Source organism: Trichoderma breve, chromosome 2, assembly GCF_028502605.1.
Source record: "Trichoderma breve strain T069 chromosome 2, whole genome shotgun sequence".
Taxonomy (NCBI): Eukaryota; Fungi; Ascomycota; class Sordariomycetes; order Hypocreales; family Hypocreaceae; genus Trichoderma; species Trichoderma breve.
The window spans coordinates 3783432-3806603 of record NC_079233.1 but is presented as its reverse complement, the minus strand read 5'-3'; the positions used below and the strand labels follow the sequence as shown (position 1 = coordinate 3806603).

General features: G+C 49.9%; 10 protein-coding genes across 10 annotated transcripts; 3 read left to right on the top strand and 7 right to left on the bottom strand.

Annotated features, from left to right (window-relative positions):
* Positions 1 to 299: 299 nt before the first annotated feature.
* On the bottom strand, positions 300 to 955 carry T069G_03359 (ribosomal proteins 50S-L18Ae/60S-L20/60S-L18A domain-containing protein; the record flags this gene model as incomplete). The annotated part of the gene is made up of 3 exons (XM_056170569.1): positions 300 to 458; positions 518 to 694; positions 761 to 955. 3 exons carry the CDS (start codon positions 953 to 955, stop codon positions 300 to 302), a joined length of 531 nt encoding a protein of 176 aa, XP_056031461.1.
* An 875-nt stretch (positions 956 to 1830) lies between these two features.
* T069G_03358 (PCI domain-containing protein) lies at positions 1831 to 3487 on the top strand (the record flags this gene model as incomplete). Its single annotated transcript, XM_056170568.1, has 6 exons — positions 1831 to 2115; positions 2177 to 2469; positions 2522 to 2747; positions 2803 to 2864; positions 2916 to 3330; positions 3404 to 3487. 6 exons carry the CDS (start codon positions 1831 to 1833, stop codon positions 3485 to 3487), a joined length of 1365 nt encoding a protein of 454 aa, XP_056031460.1.
* Positions 3488 to 4473: 986 nt separating this feature from the next.
* Positions 4474 to 5497, bottom strand: T069G_03357 (BTB/POZ domain-containing protein; the record flags this gene model as incomplete). Its single annotated transcript, XM_056170567.1, has 4 exons — positions 4474 to 4504; positions 4565 to 4796; positions 4852 to 5264; positions 5319 to 5497. 4 exons carry the CDS (start codon positions 5495 to 5497, stop codon positions 4474 to 4476), a joined length of 855 nt encoding a protein of 284 aa, XP_056031459.1.
* A 1110-nt stretch (positions 5498 to 6607) lies between these two features.
* T069G_03356 (uncharacterized protein) lies at positions 6608 to 7576 on the bottom strand (the record flags this gene model as incomplete). The annotated part of the gene is made up of 2 exons (XM_056170566.1): positions 6608 to 7347; positions 7402 to 7576. 2 exons carry the CDS (start codon positions 7574 to 7576, stop codon positions 6608 to 6610), a joined length of 915 nt encoding a protein of 304 aa, XP_056031458.1.
* An 840-nt stretch (positions 7577 to 8416) lies between these two features.
* On the top strand, positions 8417 to 9679 carry T069G_03355 (leucine rich repeats (2 copies) domain-containing protein; the record flags this gene model as incomplete). The annotated part of the gene is made up of 2 exons (XM_056170565.1): positions 8417 to 8660; positions 8721 to 9679. The coding sequence occupies 2 exons, from the start codon at positions 8417 to 8419 to the stop codon at positions 9677 to 9679; spliced, it is 1203 nt and encodes a 400-aa protein (XP_056031457.1).
* Positions 9680 to 10046: 367 nt separating this feature from the next.
* Positions 10047 to 11229, bottom strand: T069G_03354 (aldo/keto reductase family domain-containing protein; the record flags this gene model as incomplete). The annotated part of the gene is made up of 3 exons (XM_056170564.1): positions 10047 to 10082; positions 10142 to 10932; positions 11085 to 11229. 3 exons carry the CDS (start codon positions 11227 to 11229, stop codon positions 10047 to 10049), a joined length of 972 nt encoding a protein of 323 aa, XP_056031456.1.
* Positions 11230 to 12940: 1711 nt separating this feature from the next.
* On the top strand, positions 12941 to 15604 carry T069G_03353 (uncharacterized protein; the record flags this gene model as incomplete). The annotated part of the gene is made up of 7 exons (XM_056170563.1): positions 12941 to 13649; positions 13714 to 13890; positions 13947 to 13993; positions 14054 to 14164; positions 14217 to 14363; positions 14435 to 14594; positions 15279 to 15604. 7 exons carry the CDS (start codon positions 12941 to 12943, stop codon positions 15602 to 15604), a joined length of 1677 nt encoding a protein of 558 aa, XP_056031455.1.
* Positions 15605 to 15843: 239 nt separating this feature from the next.
* On the bottom strand, positions 15844 to 17005 carry T069G_03352 (uncharacterized protein; the record flags this gene model as incomplete). Its single annotated transcript, XM_056170562.1, has 2 exons — positions 15844 to 16444; positions 16539 to 17005. 2 exons carry the CDS (start codon positions 17003 to 17005, stop codon positions 15844 to 15846), a joined length of 1068 nt encoding a protein of 355 aa, XP_056031454.1.
* Positions 17006 to 18185: 1180 nt separating this feature from the next.
* T069G_03351 (ABC transporter transmembrane region 2 domain-containing protein) lies at positions 18186 to 20857 on the bottom strand (the record flags this gene model as incomplete). The annotated part of the gene is made up of 5 exons (XM_056170561.1): positions 18186 to 18502; positions 18567 to 19020; positions 19093 to 20148; positions 20228 to 20449; positions 20489 to 20857. The coding sequence occupies 5 exons, from the start codon at positions 20855 to 20857 to the stop codon at positions 18186 to 18188; spliced, it is 2418 nt and encodes an 805-aa protein (XP_056031453.1).
* Positions 20858 to 21483: 626 nt separating this feature from the next.
* On the bottom strand, positions 21484 to 23008 carry T069G_03350 (uncharacterized protein; the record flags this gene model as incomplete). The annotated part of the gene is made up of 3 exons (XM_056170560.1): positions 21484 to 22181; positions 22249 to 22336; positions 22400 to 23008. The coding sequence occupies 3 exons, from the start codon at positions 23006 to 23008 to the stop codon at positions 21484 to 21486; spliced, it is 1395 nt and encodes a 464-aa protein (XP_056031452.1).
* Between the last annotated feature and the right edge of the window lie 164 nt (positions 23009 to 23172).

The following is a 23172-nucleotide window of genomic DNA, read 5'->3' as shown; positions in this document are numbered from 1 at the left end:
AACTCGATAATTTGAATTGCCGAGCTCCCACCTGCTTTTTTTCCCCGTCGAATTATCACCTCGACACCAATTCACGTCTCAGTTGAATCGGTGGTCGCCTCCCCATCCATGAACACGGGACGCTGTACAAAAAACATAGAGACATTCACATTTCTTGCGTCATAAAATCTACTCCGTGTTCAGAATTTTTTGGTTCATTCAATGCTCTTCTTTAAACGAGCAAATGCAGTGATATTTCCATGATCCGTTGTAAACACCCGCAGAACCTAGCCCAACCGTCCTCAAAACCAATAACATTCTTAAGCGAAAGTGGATGGTCGCTTCGCGCTGAACAGCTTCTGGGTGCTGGTCTTGGTGATGCGGTGGGGGAGAGGGAACTTCAGGTTCTTGGAAACCAGCTGCTTGATGTAGGGGCGCTTGATGTCGGCGGTCTTCTCGACCTCAACAACACGGAGGATCTGGGTAAATTGTCAGTAATCAAGTAGCGACATCTATACCAGATTTGTGTTCGACATACGTGGATGGACCTGAAACGGGCACGGTGGCGGGCAGCCATGTCAGAGTACAGGGACTCGACGGCATCGGTTCTGGTCAGCTCTCTGTACTCCTTGTACATGTTGTGAGTGCCAGAGCGAGAGTCGTATCGCAGCCAGATACCGAAGTTCTTGACCTTCTCGGGGTGCTTCTCGTGGATCTAGAATTTCCTCGCCGTCAGTCGCTATTCCGCCTGCAGACTTTTCGAACTGGGTAAACCACATACCGCCTTGATGCTGACGATCTCACCGGTGGCCTTCTTGACCTTCTTGAGACCACGCAAGAAGTACCAGTAACGGGACTTGGCGACCGTCTCGTTAGGGGCGAAGATGGTCATCCGGTACATGGCCGGGGTAGGGTTGGCCTCGGTGGGCAAGTGGCGGCCAATGACCTCGTACTCCTGAAGACGACCTGATTGCATGTTGTTAGTATCCAAGGCCATAGAGGTTTGTGAGAAGTGAGTTCCGTCGAATGCGCGCTGCCGGTAGTCTCGTGCCAAATTTGCCGGGTTTCCTCAGGGTCGTCGAGTCTCGATTTGAAGAAATCTTCCATAGCAAAACTCCTTGCTCTTCGCAGACGTAATACGATGGCTGTCAAGTCCAGTCCCCCCTCTTCCAGGCACCGCATCATCAATTTTCAATCGATTGGTTGAATCGAGATCCCAGTTCGGCATATGGCGATTTTGTTGATTTTTACGGCGAAATTCGACGGCATCATGTCCTCCCAACAACGCGCATTCTCGGAAAGGTGAACTGGTAAATGAGGATTCTTACCCATCTGGACGATCGTTAGTATGTACAATATCTGAACAAGATAATCTTCCGACTCACTGTGACTGTTCGACAAATCGCGAAATTTGAAGATTGTCAAGTTAGAGGTGATGCAGCGATAATTTTTGTGTGCGGGTGAGTGGGGAGGGTTGAGCACCAAACTTGTCGCAGGGCTTTAACCTCCACAGCGATTGGCTGAGAGCAGATCCACAGCGCCAGAAGAGTTCGGCAACACATCACGTGAAAAGTCACACGCAGATTCTGCTTACCTCAGCTACCATTGGAGCTAAGCGGTACGTACCTTGATGCCTTTACCTGTGATGGGTGGTAAGGCGTTGGAGCTTCCCTTGTGGTATGGATAGACATTCTTAGCTGTATCAATCTCTTCTTATAGACTGCACCATCTCAATCGGACCAGAATTGTCTTACCTCAAACAGAATCAACTTGCTCTCTGACTCGACGGGAACTGAGAGCGAACCAGCATTTAACCATTCAAGCCCATTTCGGGCTTTCATCTCCATCGATATGGACGAGCTATTCAAGGGCTTTGCGAGAGCCCATGCAGAGCAGAATGGATACTTGCTCGCAGCAACGCTCTCACCGATTTCCCCACCAGAGAATCCCCAGCGACTGAGGTCGATTTTGAAGAGCAGCAATTCGTCTAGGATCAAAGGCGACATCAAACACTTGATCAAATCAAACTCATCTCACCAGCGAGGTCTGGATCATGAGGAGATCAAAGGCTGGGTCGAAGTATATGCTGCATATTGGAATGCTGTTGGGGACATTGTTGCAGGAGAAGATGGCAAGGTATATAACGTGACGCTGTATACTAAAGACCATGGGTGCCTAGCTGCTAACGTTGGAACAGTCAACGTGGACCAAAGTCTATGAATCATGGAAAGAATTAACATCCATACTGATTCGGGGGTATAATAACTTTGGGTTCGAAGCGTGGACAATCCCGTGTCTCTACATGATCGGCAAATACTTGAGACTATTCGCCATCAAATCTGATGCGGAGCGCAGCCGCAACCTCGGTGACAACTCTGGAGGAGCCTCTCTTATGCAGGATGACTTTGATCCAGAGACCGAAAAACAAGGCCAACTGAGAGATTGCGAGCAGCATCTGAAAAGAATATTCACACTTTGTCTCAATGACAGGTTTGTGGCCTGCTTCAATCCCATGTTGTGTGATTCTAACACTCAGGTTTAGAGCGCCGTTAGAAGAATCCAGGAAATGGGGCATCTATTTCATCATCAACCTGCTGTTCAAAACATACTTTAAGCTGAACTCGGCCTCACTCTCACGAACCATTTTAAAGACGTTGAGCGCATACAGAGGAGACATGCCACCATTGTCGGCGTTTCCAAAGTCACAAAGGGTCACCTTCAAGTTTTATGAGGGCGTTTTATTTTTCCTCGAAGAAAATTATGTCGAGGTGAGAAGAAGTTCTCTATCATGAGGCGTTTTTATAACTAACGGCACTACTCCAGGCGGAGAAACATCTTGTCGAAGCATGGGAGCTCTGCAACAAGGATGCACTGCCAAATTTGGAGTATGTTGAAATATTTTGTCACTTAACTAATGCAGTATTAACAATTTATAGGCGCATCCTTACGTATCTCATCCCATGTCGCCTCCTCACTACCCACGTGTTGCCCACAAAAGCACTTCTGGAGCCATTTCCGCGCCTACAAAAGCTCTTCCTTCCCCTAGCCCAATGCATCAGAAGCGGTGATCTTCGCGCCTTTGACCTCGCACTACAAGAAGGTGAGGATGAATTTGTCAAGAGGCGCATTTACCTGACGCTTGAACGTGGTCGTGACATTGCCTTGCGCAACTTGTTACGCAAAGTCTTCATCGCGGGAGGGTTTGACGAGCTCAAAGAGGGAGAAACCACTCCAGTACGCCGCACACGAGTACCAGTGGCAGAATTCCGCGCAGCTATTTGTATGGGGAGCGGTGGAGAGTTGGTTGACACTGATGAAGTCGAATGCTTGATAGCAAATATGATCTACAAGGTATGGTTCAGACTCTCTGATTGCGTTTATTTGCATTTATCATCCGAGCATGGTTGCTGACGTCGATAACTAGGATCTGATGAAAGGCTATATTGCCCGCGAACGAGGCATCGTAGTGTTATCCAAGAAAGGCGCTTTCCCGGGGACAGGCGTCTAAATGAGACCGAAGGTGGTATCAGATGATGATCATAGTCGTTTAATGAAACTCAGAATCATTCTAGCCTCGTAGCTTCATACGCGAGAGGCATCTTGCAGCCTATTATTCTCAGAAAAAGGTTTAAGTGCGCGCACATGTTTCGCTACCCACTAGCCATACCTACACCCGAAGTACTACAGCACGCATAACATATTAGATAGCCAAGATATCCGTGAATACGGCCTTCTCCTAGTGGCTGCTTCATCCAACAGCCTCGCCGCTTGGTTGGCTCACTGAGACTCTTGCGTGCACATGTACACCTTCGCTGCTACCACACCTGATGTTTGCCTGAGTATTTTTGCATTAAGCTAATGACTCATTGCCCGGAAAGTTTAGGGATCTGACTGGGATGTCCGAAGGGTGCGCGGTTCGATGATGAGGAACGAATGAGGCCATGGCACATGATCCGATATATTACCATTTTACTTCAAAGTTCTTTACCAAATCAAGGGATGATGCCAGCTTCAACTCAACAGCTGTGTGACTTGGAGTGTAAGTTTTTGCTAAACAAAAGAAGTAACTTATTTTTAATACAAGCTCGGTATATAGCTCTAACACAACGAATACAGCGACTCTTGTGAGCCTCAATCCCTTTTATAGATACGAGCTAACCTTATAGTTCAATCTCAGCTCGTTCAGAATAATACGTGATCCCCCGTCCATAAATACCAAATCATCGTAATTTCAGATAGTGCCATAAATCTTCAAGAGTTGACAAATGAGATAAAACAAACAAGCCGCTGGGTGTGGCGGCTGAAAAAAGCAGAGACATAATGATACAAGAGATGACGTGGGGGAATAGTCGTGAAAAAAAAAATAACTGCATAAAGAAAACATGATTCCATAAAAGCGCCGCGACTGTTTGTTTTTGTTATCGGGCTGGTGTGGTCATTTTGGTGGGTGACATAGGAAAGGAAATTGGCTCTTATAGAGACGAGCTTAAGACATTACATGTGGCGGGTAGATCGTGGGGTATTTCTTCTTGACTGTTAATCACGTACTAGTAATTAAAAGAAATAACAGATAAGAAAGACCTACTGTGTAGATGAAATATCATCGACGTGGTTGCAGAGGGCCACAAAGAGGTCAAAGAAGAGCGGAGTGCCTCCATTGAACATTTCGAGCTGCATTGTGCCACTTCGCTTGAATGTGCTACGAGATCGAATGATCAGAGCCAAGTAATGGGCTCGCAGCTTTGAGTCGCTGTCAGGGGTGTTGGCATATGCATATCTTGCAGAGGCCAAGATGGTGCTGCACTGAATGCCGGATTCTACTTTGTGTCAGGAGTAGGACAGGACGAACAATGTGCTAACAAGAGAACTTACGAAGACCTTGCTTGCGCAGAGCCAGTTTCTTCAACTCATCTAGGCCATACCGCTCAGCAGCACAGTAGATGACAGTGTCCTTGAGTAGGTCACCGTCAACGCCACGATGGTAGACTGTACTTTCTGCCGTCCTTCTATCATCGTCATTCCCGGGGGCCTCTAGTTCCCAGGAATCCCGCCGCTTGTTGTGCACCAAGCGGGGATAGTAGTCCCCTTTATACATGTACTCCAGCACCGAGCTGAAAATCTCGGGCTCTTCGTCCGGAAGAGAGATTCTCTTGGCAGAGGGGTCGGTGTAGAGTTTTCGCAGGGCGTTGTCGAAAAAGGGGCTCGAAGAGAGGACGTTTTCGTGCGCGGCGAAAAGTCTCTGCTCGGCACCGACAACGAGGGTCACAACAGAAGAGCTCAGGTTGCTAGTGGTGGCATTAGTAGACACTCTTTGGGTTGCACGATAGAGGATGACTTACCTTGTCATGATGGTGTCCTCACTGGCAGTTGCGGACGAAGCCGTAGCTGGTCTCCGGTGGCGAGATTCATGGCGCTTTTTAGTAATACCGCTGTCCTTGCTAAAGGAAGAGCTGGATTTAGTCACTTTGTGGCCTTTGGAAAAGCTCCGGCTGGAGGTTTCGTAGCGCCTGGAGAACATTGTGGACCCGGTCGGAGACGGTGTGATTAAAAAGATTAATTAAAGAAAGACACAATTGTCATGAACGGCAGATGCAATCAACCGTGCAATCTGCCCATAACCATTAAGTGTGAAGGAGAGGAAAGTCCGGAATGAATCGACCACACCGTAAAATCGATTCACTTACCTAAGGCACCGAGCCGGACGATGCTGAAATTTTTGCATAAAGCGAGGTGGAACGCCATGGTTTTATACGACACCGGACCCAAGCCATAGGAGGCGTTGTCTGCCTATGGACACCCCCCGGATCCGTTAGTGAGGCGGCCTAGGCAGGGTTGGTGATAATGAGATGACACAACGCGTCCACTCGGTTAATTTCGCGTCTAGTCCTGTACAGTAAAAGTCACAGTGCGTCACTGTGAACGCCAAAAGATTGCGAAAGCACGTGATGCCAGGCGGCACTTGTATCGACCATTCTGAGAGGCCAAGGCGGATTCGCAGCCCGATGACCAAGGATCCTTGCTAAGTTCGTCGAGTCAGAGCAAAGAAGGGCTGAGAAAAGGGGGGGCAGGCCACGGGCGTTTCAACAGGTTTGATGGTGGCTGTAGTGGGACAGCCTGTTCTGAGCCGTGCGGTGCCTGGAGCCGTGCAAGGCATCCATACACCAGCCTGCAGGAATGCGCGATAGTGCATCAAGGCGATGGGGCACGCGGAATCAAAAGTTTTGGGATTCGGGCTGCTGGAAACTTCAGACGAGAGGAATGTGAGAATCTCGGAGTCAATTGAAGCCAATTACATCAAGGTTTTGTCACCGACCATGGTTGAAGCAGTCCTGATGCCTTGAACGCTCTATCTAATTCTCACGACAGCAAGTGTCTCACAACGGACGGCCTGCAACAAGCCTCACGCTTGGGCCGTGCTTTTCGCCAGTGGATCATGGATAGATTGCATTGCAAGGTACAGGCCTTGTTGCATCTGAGTTTCTGGTAAGCTACTGCACCAGCTAAGGCCGGTACGAGGATCCCGTGTGTGTGTGTTGGGCGCGGACTTGGCCATGACTGGAAGTAGGAGCCGTAGCACAGCTGATCTGACCAAACTCTCATGTATAAGATTCGGGTCCGGTGTTCACGCTCAGGTTTTGCTTTTTGCCAACCCGGGCAGACATTGCACCTGATCGGCAGAGAGTTCCTGCGCCCGCGAGACCGCTACGGCAATAGACTGTGCAATGATGTGTTTGCCATGTCTCCTTACCATCACATCGTTATGGAGCGCTCCGCGAACGGTGTGCAGTTCTGCATATAATTGGACGTCCTGGCACCGCCGATAAAGGATGTCGCCATGATCAGATGGCACCAATTCGTCCTTGCCCCCCTCTACTATGTAGACCCCTGGCTTTTGGGCTTTTGCGGTTATCAGCTCCAAGTTTGCCCAGCTGTCGAGGTGGTTGCGCAAGAACGGCCATAGATATCGATATGGCAGCCACTTTTGCGGATACAGCGCCGTGAGCATTGCTCGGGTATTTGTGAACGGCGTCTCTAGCACCAGGGCATTGATTGGCAGATTGGCAGCATCTTGGGTCTTGGCAGCTAGGTTTGTCACGAAGCCACATCCGATGCTCTGTCCCCAAAGGATAGTGACTGGTGCCACCTGTGTTTCTTTATGTTTCTCATGATGAAGCTTTGACACCCATCGGAGAGCCGCTTCAGAATCCAAGTCGATGCCTTTCTCGGAAGGACGATCGTGAGATGTCCAATATCCCCTGTAGCTGAGACAAATCATGGTGTAGTGCACTTGTCCCTTGGTTTCTGCTTTCAGCTGACGTAGGATGCCTGACAGATCTGGCAGTCGAGGGGGGAGAGATGAAGCGTTCCCTATACCTCAAATTAGCCAAATGCAACAGTTTTAACGGAATTCGATTAGCATACCTTGGAAATAGAGGATGTAGACTGGCGTCTTTGGTCCTTTGGATGAGCCACCACGCTCGTCGCCACAAGATATCTCACTTATACAAAGCGCAACTTCTGTGCCATCCAGAGACTTGATTCTATCCTCTTTCCATTCGATGCCCCCACACTGACGAGAAAACTCGGAGATCGTCATACTTCGTGCATTTGGTGGGAGAAAGGGGTTGTATATGATGGCATTCTGAAATAAGACAAGCATGATACATTTGTAGCACCAGAGGGCAAGAAAGAGTCCGGTGAAGATGAGAGGCGGCATCAAGACTTGGCCAAGATGGATTTGCCTCTTGACAATGGAACGCCCATGGTTATAACCATATTGAACGGTATGTTTTCTTGCTTGCCATGCCCATGGTGCAGCTGTTCGGTAGCCCCTTGTCGTCACATGTATCACCGGCACTCTGAGATGAGCAACCGACGACGATGGGATGCGCATTACTGACAGCTGAAGTTCCCGGACTCCGCTATCAGGTATGGAGTGACTGTGGGAACAAATCTTGCTCAATCTTTCACAACATGCTCGACCTCGGCAGTATTGTTTGCTCCTTTCCAGAGGTTGAGCCGTTTGAAAGATCAATAGATGTTATGTAACAGCCATAAAAATGGCCACATGCAGCTGTCAAGGTCAATTACAGGACTTTTTGTAATGATGCAGCCCCTGCCACCCCGCGTTAGCCTGAAGCAGCCGTGCGTTTAGTGGGCTTGGGCGTCACCCATCACTGAAAATACGCCACTCGGGCTCTCATCTGTCGCAAGGCTCAAAGTTGGAGCTTAAATAAGAAAGCTCCAGAAAATACTAATAGGCAGCACTGGAGCCGTTTCGCGTGCCTCTTCTGCTCTCAGACAAACCAAACTATCCAGTGATCAGAGCATCATCCAGCACCTACGACGTCTTCTGGCCGAGCTTCAGAACTTTGACAATCCAAATCTCTCCTGCGACGATCTTGCCCCAAGCTTACACTAGAATCGGCAGTGCGTCATGGACGTCCCGCACGAAAAAGATAAAGAGAGCGAGGGCACTGCCCACATCGACATCGTGGACGACCGGCCGTCTCATCACGTCGATGGCGAGCCAAGCCCGTCTCTCAGAGATAGCAAGGGATGGGATGGCAAGCTCCGGATTCCCAAGACTGCGCTCATGACCAATCCCGAGGCCCTGTCAGACCCGGAGTACTCAGACGACAGCAATGTCCTGCATGGAGAGGAGATCCGGGCAGACGAGAGTAGGAAACCATGAGCCGAGATTCTACGTATCCGGAGCTGACGTTTGTTTCACATGACAGATTTGCTCGACAGCGAGGATTCCGGCACCGAAGAAATCATGTGCTCCCACTCTCGCATCTCGTCACTACCTGCCCTACGGCTGGAGCGCTTCAAGAACGTTACCCGCATTTGTCTCCGACAAAATGTCATCCAAGATATCGAAAGTCTCGAAAGCCTTGCCGATACGCTGGAAGAGCTGGATTTATACGATAACCTGATCTCCCACATCCGGGGCTTGGACAACCTAACAAAGCTTACAAGCCTGGATCTCAGTTTCAACAAGATCAAACACATTAAGCACATCAATCATCTTAAAGACCTTAAGGAGATATTCCTGGTCGCTAACAAGATCAGCAAAATCGAGGGGCTAGAAGGTCTTGACAAGCTCAAGTCTCTAGAACTCGGCTCAAACCGTATCCGAGAGATCCAAAACCTTGATAGCCTGCAGAATCTAGAAGAGCTCTGGCTGGCGAAGAACAAGATTACAGAGCTGACAGGGCTCGGAGGACTCCCCAAGCTGCGTCTGCTGAGTATCCAGTCCAACCGCATCCGAGATTTGTCTCCCCTCAAGGAAGTCCCTCAGCTAGAGGAGCTATACATTGCCCACAACGCCCTCGAATCCTTGGAAGGTATTGAGAATAACACCAACCTCAAGATACTCGAAATTTCCAACAATCAGATTAGCAGCCTCAAAGGTGTTGGTCCCTTGGAAAATCTCGAAGAATTGTGGGCCAGTTACAATCAACTGGGAGACTTTGCCGAGGTGGAAAAGGAGTTGAAAGACAAGGAGGACTTGACAACCGTCTATTTTGAGGGCAACCCTCTTCAGCTGCGTGGCCCCGCTCTGTACAGGAACAAAGTTCGGCTTGCACTCCCACAAGTGAAGCAGATTGATGCTAGTGAGTCTTATCTTACCCCCGGTATTTCCCAGTTTGATCATCCTCTAACCTTGTTCAGCATTCGTGAGAGTATAATGTGAGTTTCACGATGTGGATTGGAGTATTAGAGTTGCAGAATGGTTTGTCTTTTGGAGGAAATACTACGGCGTCAAACGAATTATTATGTCATGGCATCTTTTGCTGCAACAATCAAGGCATTTGTGTCCCGTTTCACTGATTTAATTTGATCGGACACTCATCGTGTCCAAAGTGGTGAAAGATGAAACAAAGATTTTGCCAGCTCCAATGGTTCGGAATATTCTGATATTTGTATTCTATCCAGACTGACCGCCCAGCTATTCTTTGAAAGTGGAACAATGAAGACGTGATCCTAACACCAACAAGGGAATTTTACTAGCACAAAAGGATTTCTTTTTCTTTTTTTTCTTTACCCAACCATCTTCCAATTTAGCCAAAGAGGAACAGCTTATCAGCGGAGAAGTACTGTGCTCAAAGGTTAGCAATGAACAGTTTGATACGAGTGATGACAAGAGGCAACTCACGTTTGTGGGCTTGTTGAATCGGATGTTCAAGTCCATCTCGGCAATCTTGGTCAAGTCGCCGTCGTCCAAGTTGAAGTTGACTGAATCCAGGTTCTGGGCCATGACTTCCGATCGGCTGGTCTTGGGGATAACGGCCAGGCCGCGCTGAGTAGCCCATCGGAGGAGGACCTGAGCAGGGGTCTTCTTGTGCTTGGTGGCAATCTCCTTGATGACGGGGCTCTCCATCAAAGGAGCGGCGTGCTTGACGCGGAAGTCCTCAATCTCCATGAAGCCAGTGGGGCCGAAGGAGGAGTATGCTGTGACGGTGATGCCCTCCTTCTGAGCAAGGTTGACCAGGTCGGGCTGCTGGAGGTAAGGGTGGTGCTCAATCTGGAGCGTAGCCGGGCGGATCCTGGCGTAGATGAGGTTGTCATACACAGACTGGGCCTGGTAGTTGGAGATACCGATGCTGCGGGCAAGGCCGGCATCGACCAGCTTCTCCATGGCTCCCCAGGTCTGCTGGAGGGTGGTCTTGCTCCATCGGACCTCGCTCTTGCCGTCGTAGAACCATCCGGGGGGATAGCGGACGCTGGGGTCAACGTACTCGAGGGCAGCGGGGAAGTGGATGAGGAAGAGGTCAAAGTAGTCAATCTGCCAGTCGGCAAGCTGCTTGCGGGTGATGGGCTCGACCTTGTCCTCGTCGTGGAAGGTCTGCCACAGCTTGGAGACGATGAAGAGCTCCTCACGCTTCACGATGCCCTCCTTGATGGCGCGGGCAACACCCTCGCCACACTCCTTTTCGTTGCCATAGTCTGTGTAAGTGGGAGATGCAACGTTAGCGCTGATGCTGTTTTCTAGTGACGCAACCCCAACTTTCACGAGCAAAATGCGGGGAAAAGAGAGAGAGATTCTTCTATTTTTTTTCACTCTTCTCTTTGAGTTTGAGAAAAAGATTGAAACTTACCACAAGCACCGTCGAACAGACGGTAACCGGCCTTGATGGCGTTGTAAACGGTATCCGCGCACACGGCGTTGTCGACCTTCCAGAGGCCAAAGCCCACCTGGGGCATCTCATATCCGCTGTTGAGCTTAATCGTGGGGGACGCCATCTTGCTTGCTAGTCTTCCTTGGGTCGAGAAACAACGGTAGGTCTTGTGAGTGTGAACCGGTTGAGCGTCAGATGAGATAGACAAACGAGACAGGAAGAACGAAGGTTGTCGGGGCTTATTTATGGACAACGCTCGAACTCCACTCGAGAGGATGCTCGCTCGGTGCCTCATGGCTTGGGGTTACTCTCTTATTCGCAGCCGCAGCCTTGCTATCGCCCCTTTGCGGAGTCCTCTTTTTCTTTTTTGACGCAGTGGAATCGAATCCCACTCTAGCCCGCCAAGTAAGGGTCAGCTGGGGCCTGGGATGGATGGGCGAGTCTAGATATGAGGAGGCAACGGCCCAAGCCAAAGCTCCAGTAATAATCCGTCGGACCCAGCGCCAGTTCTTGTTTGCCGCCTATATGCATGAGGGCGGGTAGAAACTAGCAGATCTAACCGGCCCGTATGTATGGCTTTCTCACCCAGGAGGTGGGGGAGCATGTGGCCGCAAGCTGTCATCTATCTTGTCTAACACGGAGAGCTCAGGGTCCTTGGTGGCTCGTCATTCTGCTCTCCTATTAGCGCGTTTAACTTGTCACTTTGCTCTCTTGTCTCTTATTTGTGCGTTTAACTGCGTTCGCTCATCTGGTATGTACGGGCATGAACCGATGTGGCTCTGCTAACCTACGTAGGCATGATGCCACATGCATTTCGGGAATATGGCGCTTTACCTTGCAGCTCAAGCCCTCTTTTTCATTTACTCGTACATCACCGAGAAAAAAACATGTCATTGTGGATCTGAATGGGGGGCGAGAAGATGACCATGGAATGCTGCGGCAACAAGCTGCATTCACCTTCGGGTTCTCGAAACAGTTCTTCGATATTCCGGATGATCAGGCTGAGGGAACCGCAAATGTGCAATTTAGCCTAAATCGCTCGAGCTCCGCCGGCCAGGATGCGGCTAATTGTCCGGTTGGTTGCCGCCCCTTGTGGCTCCCGACGCTTTCGATGGAGCTTATTATCCACTAGGAGGAGGAAGACATCACTAATAAAGACGACTGGTTGGACGAAAGTTTGGACTTGATTCAGGAATAGGACATGGGAGGCTTGACCTGAGGGATAAGATGACATCGTCGTTGTTGGTCGGGCTATTGATACCGCGGGTATTTGCAATTTGCTGTCGATTTTTTCCTTCATGAAACTTCCTTACGAGTACGAGCAACTCCTCACCGGGCTTTTTGCTTATGGTGACGACGCTTGAAGCTATTCGGTGGAGACAGCCAGGAATCTATTTGCGGTGGCTTGTATCCATTTCTCTTTGAGGGGTCGTTCGACAGCGGGGTTTTGTTTCTTTGAGCCGGGACGACTTCATCCAGGACAAGGAGATGAAAGAGACCCCTTGTTAGATTGCCGACATTCCCCTATTCATTGTTCATTTTCCTTTGTTCCATTGTCAATTGGGACAAGAAGCTGTTTACCGTCGTCAAAGACAATGAACATGACTCAAGGCGTCAGTCAGTGTATGAAACGACAAGAGCGTTCAAGATGAAGATGCATTGTGTTGGATTTTCCTCTTTGTTGACCGAGTTGTTATTTTTGGCATCTCACTCACACATATATCGTAGCAACCGACTTGGATAGCAGAAGAAGAAGAAGAAGAAGAAGAAATGGAATCGTCAATTTTACTCGCATATTCTATCACTGACTTTTCGTCATCGTCCTCACGGCCAAGATGCCATCGCCGTTGCCTCATCTCATCGTGCGCCGCACAGCGGCAAAGCAGACTCCTCTCACACCAACCCGAAACATATCCGCCATTCGATCAGCCTTGCTCCGCGGCGACAGAGTCGTAACTCTTCACAACACCAGCAGAATCCTTCGGGAGCACGTCAAGAGCATCAGAGTCCCCTATCATCCCAGGCACATGCAACATGATCAACTCTTCGAATGGCCCTTTGGTGACCAGTACACAGATTCCCGTAGCAGCCACTCAGATCAGCCAAAACAGGTCGGCCAATTCATTGAGCTGCTTGAATGGGATGGCTTCAGACTCGAATGGATCAGGGTACTTGGCCAAGGCGGCTTTGGAATAGCTACGCTTTGGCACGTCATTTTTGAAGACCAGAGTAGCATCAAGATTGTCATCAAGATACCTGTCCGAGAAAACGCTGACTTTGATAGCGAGCTAGACTGGCATCTGAGATACGGAGGGGCTTCTCATGTTACTCAAGCTCTGGACATTCAGGCAATGGCTGACAGTGTTAGGCGCAGGATCAACAGGGGCCACATGATAAACCGAGGCGCGCGATTTGCGCCGACTAACATGGACGTTCTTGTGCTGGAGTATGCAGAGCGTGGGAGTCTTTACGATATGATGGCCAAGGCCTCGTATTTTCACACCAGATTCTCGAACAAGGTACTGTGGGAGATTTGGGAGTGCCGTAAGTGTCACCATGTCTTGTTTTCCAAGGGAGAAGAAACTGATAGCTAATTATTTATTTGCAGTGGTGAAAGGCGTTGCGTCGACGGCATTGCAGCCAGATGCAGCACAGAGATGGGGTCCTGAGGGTCTCGATAAAGTATTGGACTCGCTGGACGATGTTCGAAATACTGATGAGCTCCTTAGGATCTGCACCTTAATTGACAGCCACGACGTGCATTTCGATCTGGAAGAACAAAACAGTATGCACAAACCTACTACTTTGTTATATTTGACATAGCTAACGGAAGATGAATAGTTCTCCTTTCTGAAGATGCTCAGCATTCGCACCATCCGATTTTCAGGGTGAGCATGAGAGGCGGCCCAGAGATTGGTGTTCATGAACTGACAAATATACTCGATTAGCTTCACGATTTCGGAGAGTTCAGCCATAGAATGAGGGAGTGTTGGCAGAAGTGGCAAGAAGCCGATTACTGGAAAGTGAGGAGGTGTCCAAAATCCAACCGCACTCCCCCGGTAAGTATTCCCAATAATCAGAGTTGAGGATGAGTGCTCATATGATTGTTAGGAAACGATTTCAAAAGAGTGGGACAAGGTCGATTTAAGTAATCCGGGCCCAGTATCGAGATTCACCGGCGACACCTTTGATCCTCAGCATAATGAAGTTGCTGGGCGATATGGTACCTGGACAAACATCTTTACTATTGCTAAAATTGTGAACATCCCCATTTACTCTTTAACTTTCTCATATCGTGGAGGATCACGCTAATCAGACTATTCATCTAGATGGAAGCCATCATCACAAGGAACTGGGTAGGCCACCCGCTGACCACGATGAACTACACGACTCAGGACCGAAGATGCACAGGCAACTCATACGGCTGGCGCATATGCAGAGAATCACACGCCTATATCGAAGCCGATCTCCTCGATCTCATTATGCAGTGTCAGTTCGAGAAACCAGCAGATCGCCCACAATTAGCCTATCTACTAAGAAGGATCTGCGACCGCAAGTATCGTGGTTTCCAGGAATTGGATCATGAGACACGGACCTTCTGGGACGACTTTTGGGCACGTACAAAAACGAGTCCGGTTCCTCTCTCACAAGGTCCAATAGTTGAGATTCCAGGTCCAGGGAATCAAGGCAATGGTAATTCTCCCACCTCTCCGGGGACGAACCGCAATGTTTCGCCTGGGAATCCTCATGTAGCCACTCTGCGACACAAAAGCCGCCGATCACCACTCAGTGATTCTTCGACGGATACACCTATATATCCTCGCCCACAGACAGCTTTTGGTCACCGTTCAGGGGCAGAGGGAACTAATCCAGCAGACATCACGCATGTAGCTGCTCTACGACGGAAAAGTCACCGATCACCACTTAGTGCTTCTTCAACGGATTCACCTACAAGTCTTTACCCACAACCGGCTTTTACTCACGGTTCAAGGGCAGCGAGAACTAATCCAGCAGTCATTACGCGGGTGCCCTCTCTACGACGCAAAAGCCATCGATCACCACTCAGTGCCTCTTCGACGGGCTCGTCTATACATCTAAGCCACCGAAGACCTTCTATGTTTGGCCAGACGGCGGGAGCTGGTCCAGCGACTAATCTACCGCTTTCTGCTTTAGGGACGCAAACAAACCAGCGCTTAGGAGAAACTAATCAGCAGAAACGCAGCTCGAGGACTTCTTCGCGGTCAGAGAGTACAAGCCGTGAACGGAGGAATGCGAAGAAGCGGAAACGAGTTCAGTTTGGCAGATTCCCTGCGTCAACAGGTCAAACTATCATGACGTCTGCAGGTAATGCCATGGATATCTCTATGGGCGATGGCCCAGAAAGTGCAGGCATGGCAAGTATGATGGATTTGGATGGGGATGGGGATGAGGATGAAGGTGAAGGTGAAGCTATGGATGAAGATGAAGAGGATGAGCTGATGGGTGAGGATTCTTGGTAAGTGGGTGAATACCTGGTAAGTTGTGATTCAGTGTAATTGGGTAAGCATATAGACATTTTTTTCCATTTGTTAAGAGAATTTTATACCCCAGTTGTTTTTATAAAGTCATTTATCTGCTATATATCAAAAGAACCACTCTCAAATCGAATACGCACGCCATCCCTACATACATATATACATTACACATTTCTATACATTAATATTCAGATAACTCTTTCTTTCCCAAGCCTTTGATTCCCTTATTGCCACCCCTTTGTCCTATACGAACACTCACAGGTCCCCATCTCAGCCTGCACATCCGCAATCACAGTTCCCTGCGAATCCACACACTGCGGCACTCCCAAAGTAGCATTCTTCTTCTCTGAAATCTCCACCAGCCCCGTCCAGTTTCCATACCCCGTTCGCTTCTGAACTGAGCTGTAAGGCTGTTGTGCTCCGCGCTTCGTCCAGAGCGTCGCCTCGTAGGTGGTGTCCGTGTAAGTACACTTTGCAGCACGATTAGTTGCCGTAACGGGCGGCTCAAAAGTAACATCCAGCGTGAAAGAAAACGTCACTCTCTCTTCTTCGTTGCCGCCGTCGAGAAGAGTCAAGGGAATATTCGAAAATGATGAAATTATAGGGTCGTTGGAGGAAGAAATCACGTAACCTGAGCCTGACTGCTTGATGTTCCAGTAAAAGCGCACCACACGGCCGCCTTGGGAGGAAAGGCAGCTCCAGGTGGTTGGATTGGATGTGCATGCTGAAGATGAGTCTTGAAGCAGCGTGTCGATTGCGAATGCGCCGGTTGGCAAGTTTGAGGCGAAAGTAGTTTGGCTACCGCCTCGGCTCTTTTTGACTGATCTGCAGTACACAATGTCAGCTGTGTTATAGTATGAGTACCGCTTTTTCCCGTACGTGTATCCGTTTATCATTCAATATGCCAAAAAGAACTCACGCCTTTGTAAGACCAAGCGATAGCCCAACAGCAAGTCCTACGAGAACCACCAGAATTACAGCCACAATGAGGATCAAGTGGCATCTCCTCTGCGTATTATTTGGTTTCCAATTCTCACCATCCCATTGACTATCTCCTGGACGCACCGGCGGCGTCGGCGTCATCTGTCCAACAACAGTATCCTCATCTCCATCATCGCCCTCGTCCATGCACTCGGCTGGAGTCAGAACCCCTGGAGGCATATCCTGAAACCCAATCAAATATGGTACAGTTACTCCTTCGGCAGGAGGACCCATGCTTCGTCGGGGATTCTTGGTCGGTACACGTAAGATTGCCAGTGGTGGTGTTGTAGGTGATGTCGATATGGGAATGGCATTGCTGTCTTCGTTGATGACGGGCATCTGTCCGACTGAAGCGAGGGAAGCCCTTGATCCGGCTCGCGTATGAAATTTGGGTGATTGTGACATGATGCTTATAATGGGACGTAGAGATAATAAGCGAAGAAGAAGAGCGTGCTCCAATTGACCGGTATATCATAAATGATCACAGCAACGGAAGAAGACAAAATGGGAGCAAGCCGAGACAAAAAGTAATGAAAAGAAGAATCACAATGAAATCACACACGGGACCAAGAATAAAATGCTCGCTACTACTCCCCCTATCATATATATTCTTATCACAAACAAGCGCAATGTGACTCTCGTCTAAGACATCCACCAGTGAGACCCCCGAATCCAGAACAACAGCCACACAACCCAGCTTTTCTTTTCTTTTCTTTTTTTCCTCTATTAATTACAATTTTATAATCTAAACCGATAGAGGTCTAGAAACCAGTCCGGTCAGCCACCAAACTCCATCCCGCACGCAGGGCAGATGTCGGGATGAACGTACAGAGTATAGCACATGCAGGGAGGAAAAGAATCGCCTCTCAGCTCACCGCGCCGCGGCCCAATCCGTGGGACTCGTGCCGCTAGTCAAGACGGCTTCCGACGCGGGAAATGGAGATTGACCTTTTTGTCTTAGATATGCTTGCTTGTCAGGTTCATCTTATGTCGGGGTGGTTTTGGGGTGTAATTTGCTTTGCCGTGATGGCGGCGGTTCTCTTGTACGGGGCTATTCGCGGACAGCATCATTCACCATAGCTTCCCTCCTATAGCATCTCTCTCATGATTCAAAATGCTCGTCTTGTGCTCTTGTGATATAAACAAATGGACTCGCCAGAACAAATCATCCGAATAGTATCATCGCCCAAGATCCAAACCTCAAAAGAAGACTGAACAAACATCATAGAACAGAGTCTAGATCGGACCTCATACCGCCTCGTGCACCTCCCAGTGTCCCAAAAGAAACACCCAATGTCTCACAATAGCGCACCGAATGAGACAAACGAGCGTGAGAAGCTAAACAATTGCCTATTTTTAAATCAAAAAACTGCCTCGGTGTGTATGCTTCCGCTCTAGGTAGGATAAAATAATACATTGTATAAAACTGGGCATCACGTATAAAAATCAAGAAACCAATCTCCGCCAAACACATATGAAAAGAAAAAAGACCCATCCATGCACTCATGTCTCTCATGCAAGTCCTCCATCGCCCCCCCCCCCCCCCCCCCCTACAGAAAAAAAGAACAAGTCCGCCGCGCTCCTTTCAGGCCTCGACCTGCTCCTCGACCTCAGCTTGCATCTCGTCGTCAACGCCGATATACGACGGTGCGTCAAGCAAATCGCCCTTGTCCGTCCACACCGCCGCGAGCTCCCTCTCAATCTCGTCTCGCCGCTTCTTCAGCTCGTCGACTTGCGCCAGGCGTTCACGTAGTTCTTGCACCTCCTTCTCGACCTGCATCTTCTCGCGCTCCGTTCCGATGCGCTCGAATTCCCAGCTGTCGCCCTGGTCGCCGACGCCCAGCTGAAGGTTGAAAGTATGGTACTTCTTGAGAGACGCCCTCGTCGAAATGGTTATGAGAGCTGTAGGTAGAACTGTTAGTTCAAATGTCTAGAGATGTTAATGGAACAACGCAGGATTACTCACTGATACCCCTCTCCTTGCACGTTTCGTACAGTAAGCCCTCAACGTCGCTCGAGACAGCACTGGTGCCCTCGTCGACGATGGCATACTGCGGCTCATGATACAAAAGGCGCGCAAACTGCATCCTCTGCTTCTCGCCCCCGCTGAGCACGTCCTTCCACTCCTTGCGCGTGTCCCAGCCTCCCTCCCGATCTGGCAAGTAGCCAAGGCGGGCCGCTTCAAGGATTTTCTGCAGATCTTGCTCAGACTTGCGCTTCTCCCGCATATCCACGTGGCCATCGGGATAGATGACCTGATCTCGAAGAGTACCGGGGCTCAGGTACGGCCGCTGGGGCAAGAACATGATGCCGTCTTGACCCATGCTCTTCGGTCGACTAACCAGGCCCCGGTAAACGGGCCACAGGCCAGCCAGGATCCTGGAAATGGCAGTCTTGCCAACACCATTCGGGCCAGATATCTAAGAAAAGAGGAAGTAATCCGTCAGTCGGTGTTCGAGCAGCAACGAAGACAAGGCACAGATTATACATACCAAAAGGTGCTCGCCTCTTCGGACAATCATCGATAGAGAGTCTAGCAGCTCCTCTCCGCCCTGGGGCCAAAGGCCAGGGGCAACAACCGGCACCTGCTCAAAACGAACACCATCAAATCCCTTCTGAATCGTTCCCTGGACGTCAGAAAGAGAGTAGAGCTCGCTCTGTCCGCTTCGGAGGTAGTAAGCGTTAGCATGGACCCGGTGAAGAGTCGAAATGAGCGTATACACGCGGCTAGTGTATCCAGCCAGCTCGGCAAGGTCCTTGATGGAGTACATCATTCGGCCGCCTGCGTCGGCAAGTGAAAGCATCAGCCGCTTGTTTGTGATGAAGCTCTTCATGCGGTTCCGCTCTCTGTGGCCCTTCTCGCCGCCCTCGCTCATCTCAGCGGCACCGCCAACGCCACCCCAGGCCGGCAGGAAGACGGGCAATGAAGCAAGCAGATAGCCGTACGCGCTCCAGCTATACTTTAAGATAAAGTCTTCCAAGATGTTGTAACGAATCTTGAGCATGTAGATGCCCTCCATCCAGCTCTTAAGAGACTTGTACTCCTTATTCAAGAAAGTCTTCTCCATTTCCGCACCGCCGTAAAAGGCTACTTCTTCCGCATTGGCAATCAGACGAGCGTGCAGGCTGCGGAAGTCTCCTTCCTTCCGGCCCTCGACCGCTTTCAGCTTGCCAAACGGCGGAGATAGCTTCCGCAGAATGCTTGCGGTTAGGAAGTAGTTGCTCATCAGACCTATCCAAGCCAGCGGGCCCAGGGATCGATAAAGCTGGAAGCTAAAGACGCAAATGTCCACAAAGGGCTTGCCCAATGATGAATAGAGATTGGCCGCCGAGGCACAAAACAACGTCAGGTCTTGGGTTATGAACTGATCGGCTCCTTGTCCCACGCCTCCGTCTAGATTAGACAATTTATAATAATTCAGATTTTCGTTCAAGTATATGTCGTGGATATACCGAGTAAGCCGAGTTCGGAACGCAATCGATACCTTTGACTCGAGAAACTTGATCATGGCATTCGTATAAGAGGCAAATGTGCCCAGCCCACACCACTATAGAGAGGATTTCAGTTAGAATGCAGGTTATACAGTTGAGATAAATCTCCAGTAAGGGAATTACGGGAAAACGTACCTTTACAATACCCCACAAGAAGGCCTTTCCACGGCCAGCGACGAGATCTCGAACAAGCTCACCGTCTAGGCGAGCTACCACTAGTGAAAGATATGTCCGCAACATCAAGAAGACGCCATGGCTAATGAGCAGCCCAGCCTCTTTGCTAGACCACCGCGGAATCATGATACTCATAAGACTGAGGAACTGGTGCAGAAAGGCCAGATTCAAGCCAGGCTTGGTCTGGGCAGAAGGCACCGTACCATCCCCAAGACCAGATACTCTCGGCGGGTTGAGAAACAGCCGTCTATGAGCCTCAAAAGTCAGAGGCTTTGTAGTGTTGATGACCACCTTAGAGGTGCCATCCTTGTAGGGGACATAGATGGTTCGGGAGCCATCCTTGTTGTGTAGCCACGAATTGGTGCGGACCAGCTTGCGGCCCTGCTCGTGCTCGTGCCGCCGCTTCTTCCACCACCGCCTTCCGCCCTCTGCGCCGAGGATGATGGACATGGCGAGCGAGAGCGTGGCGAGGGTGCGGGTGGTTCGCGACGTGGAACGCAGCCTCTTGCCCAGGATGCCGGTCCATTTCTCCAGGAATTCGGCCAGCGCATCCTCCGCCGCCGTCCTGCGCAGGTTTGACTGCGCCGCCATCGTTTTTGCAGTAGCCGGTGCGGACGCTGGACGTGCTTCTCTGACACCCCAGGCGTCGCAAGTCCCGTCTAGATGGAGTCGGGGTTCATCAAGTCGATCGTATGCGCGCGTGGGAAGATGTCGTTTAGCAGCAAAAGAAGCAGCGTATCAATGGTGTTTCTAACAGAGCGGCCGCTGAGAAACAGCCATCAGCAGACGTGCTAGACTGTAATCGTGTCGTGTATCGTTAGCGGGCGATGTTGGGGAAGAGGATGAAAGGCGACGAACTTGGACTGGACATGTGAAGCCGCGCCCAGCTGTCCCGAGGCCCAGCCTCAATCCTCAATCCCGAAATGGAGCAATGACGGAACCGCCCCAGAACAGCCACACGTGACTCCACACTGTGGGGCCAGACTCTGGGGAAGCTTGGCGATTGTCGATTAAAAGACGAAAAGAAAAGATGCGATTTTGTACAGTATTGGACGGATATGTTGTCATATTGCATGTAGAATCGTTTGCGGGTATAATTCACATCTAGGGTACCTTAGTATCAAACAATGCATCGTACAAGAAATATATCAACCCGTGGATGCATGCGCACGGTACCTTTTTCGTCTCGTGCTTTTACACAACCTCCAATCCCAACTCTACGGACAGCACAAGCATCCATCTTCGAGCTCTAATCGCAGCTCGCCCAAGCTTTCCCGACTGATGACATTCCTTCTCGTCCGGAGCCGCCGGATAACATCTTGATAATGCCGGAATTCATCACCGGCCCCTATCAGAGTGTGTTCGTCATGTACATCAAGCCGGCAACCATGATTCTTATAGGCCACAGATTCCCAGGCCTTGACGGCGTGTGAGTCAATGGTCAAGTTCCAAGTGCTGTGCCATGCTATGTAGGCTTCACCACGATGCCCGTGATACTCAAAAATGGCTGCGTGCCCCGGGCCACCATTCCATATTTCCAAGTCTTGGAGCATGGGCATCGCAAGTGCTGCGTCGCCAGCGGCCTTGAGCATGCCATTGATCTCCTCAGAGCCTCGCTTAGAATCCAGATACATCGATGTCAGTGTCAGGGATCGCAAGGCTTTCCAAGTCCACTCTCGCTTATATGCTCGGAAGAAGTCGTTCGCTTCAACGAGAAATGACGCCGAGAGACTCTCAAAGTCGACGCTCCTCTTTGCCAAGGCGGCACCAACGAAGGGGTTTGCTGTTCGTGCCGATGCACTTTGCGCCGGATCTATTGCCGTCAAAAGCCCCGCCTGTCCATTTTGGCGATCTTCTAAAAGCGTGACGTGTTTCAGTCCTTTTGGCAGCGAGCCTTTTATCAAATTTACATAACCTGTGTTTTTGGGGGTCATGGTTAGCTCATCAGCCCATTTGGATATACGAGCGAAGCATTGACATACCTGCATCAACCAGATCCTGCACCGTATCCAGGGACTGCTGCCACGGCTCGTAGATCAGATTCTCCAGATGAGGAAACTTGGAAAGTATCTGATGCAGCGTAAATGAAGACATTCGCCGACGTGTGTGTCTTTTTATAATGAATCTTGTTACCAGATTCAGCTGGGGAAGGTTCTGGTAAAATCGGATGTGAACAGATCCACCAAATATCTTGGAAATGGCCCCTTCGAGGCCGACCTCGTTTGTCCATGACAATCCTTTTTCCAGCCCTACTGCAGTGACTCCTCTGGAGACGTACTTGGGGTCGCTCGGCGAATGGATACTCATCTCCAGAGCCATGCCTTGATAGCTCGGTCGGACCTTCTGAAGCTCCTTCTCCCAAGACTTGAGCACGCGAAAAAGGTTTCCAACGACCAATTCAATGATGTCGTTGTTTGCTGCTATATCTTCCATCCTTTCCGGCCTTATCACCTGCGGGGAATTACCCCAAGGGCGGTATTCATTGATCTCGATACGAAGACATATGTGTCTAACATAGGGTTTGCACCGTTTTGGGATCTTTTCCAGGGCATCCAGGTCGGCTTGGGATAGAACTAGGCGCCGGAAATTGGCCTTTTCAAAGATTTTCTGCCATGCCCTGCAGACAAGGACGTAGTTGGTCAGGCCGTATGTGCCATCGACGACATTGTGACGAGGATCCTGTGCCAGAGTCTCCAGCACCTGGAGTCTCATCTCCTCCGGAAGACGGCTCCACCTCGACATTGTGATATAAATCAAGTATCAAATTCTTATATAGAGGATTTAGTGGTAGTCGGGTGGGTGATGTGATGATGCGATGAATTTTCAGCGCTGAAATGATGATTACATGGTAAAGCGGGTGAAGGCTGAGGCGGTATATAAGACAATAAAAGCGTCAGCCCATCGTA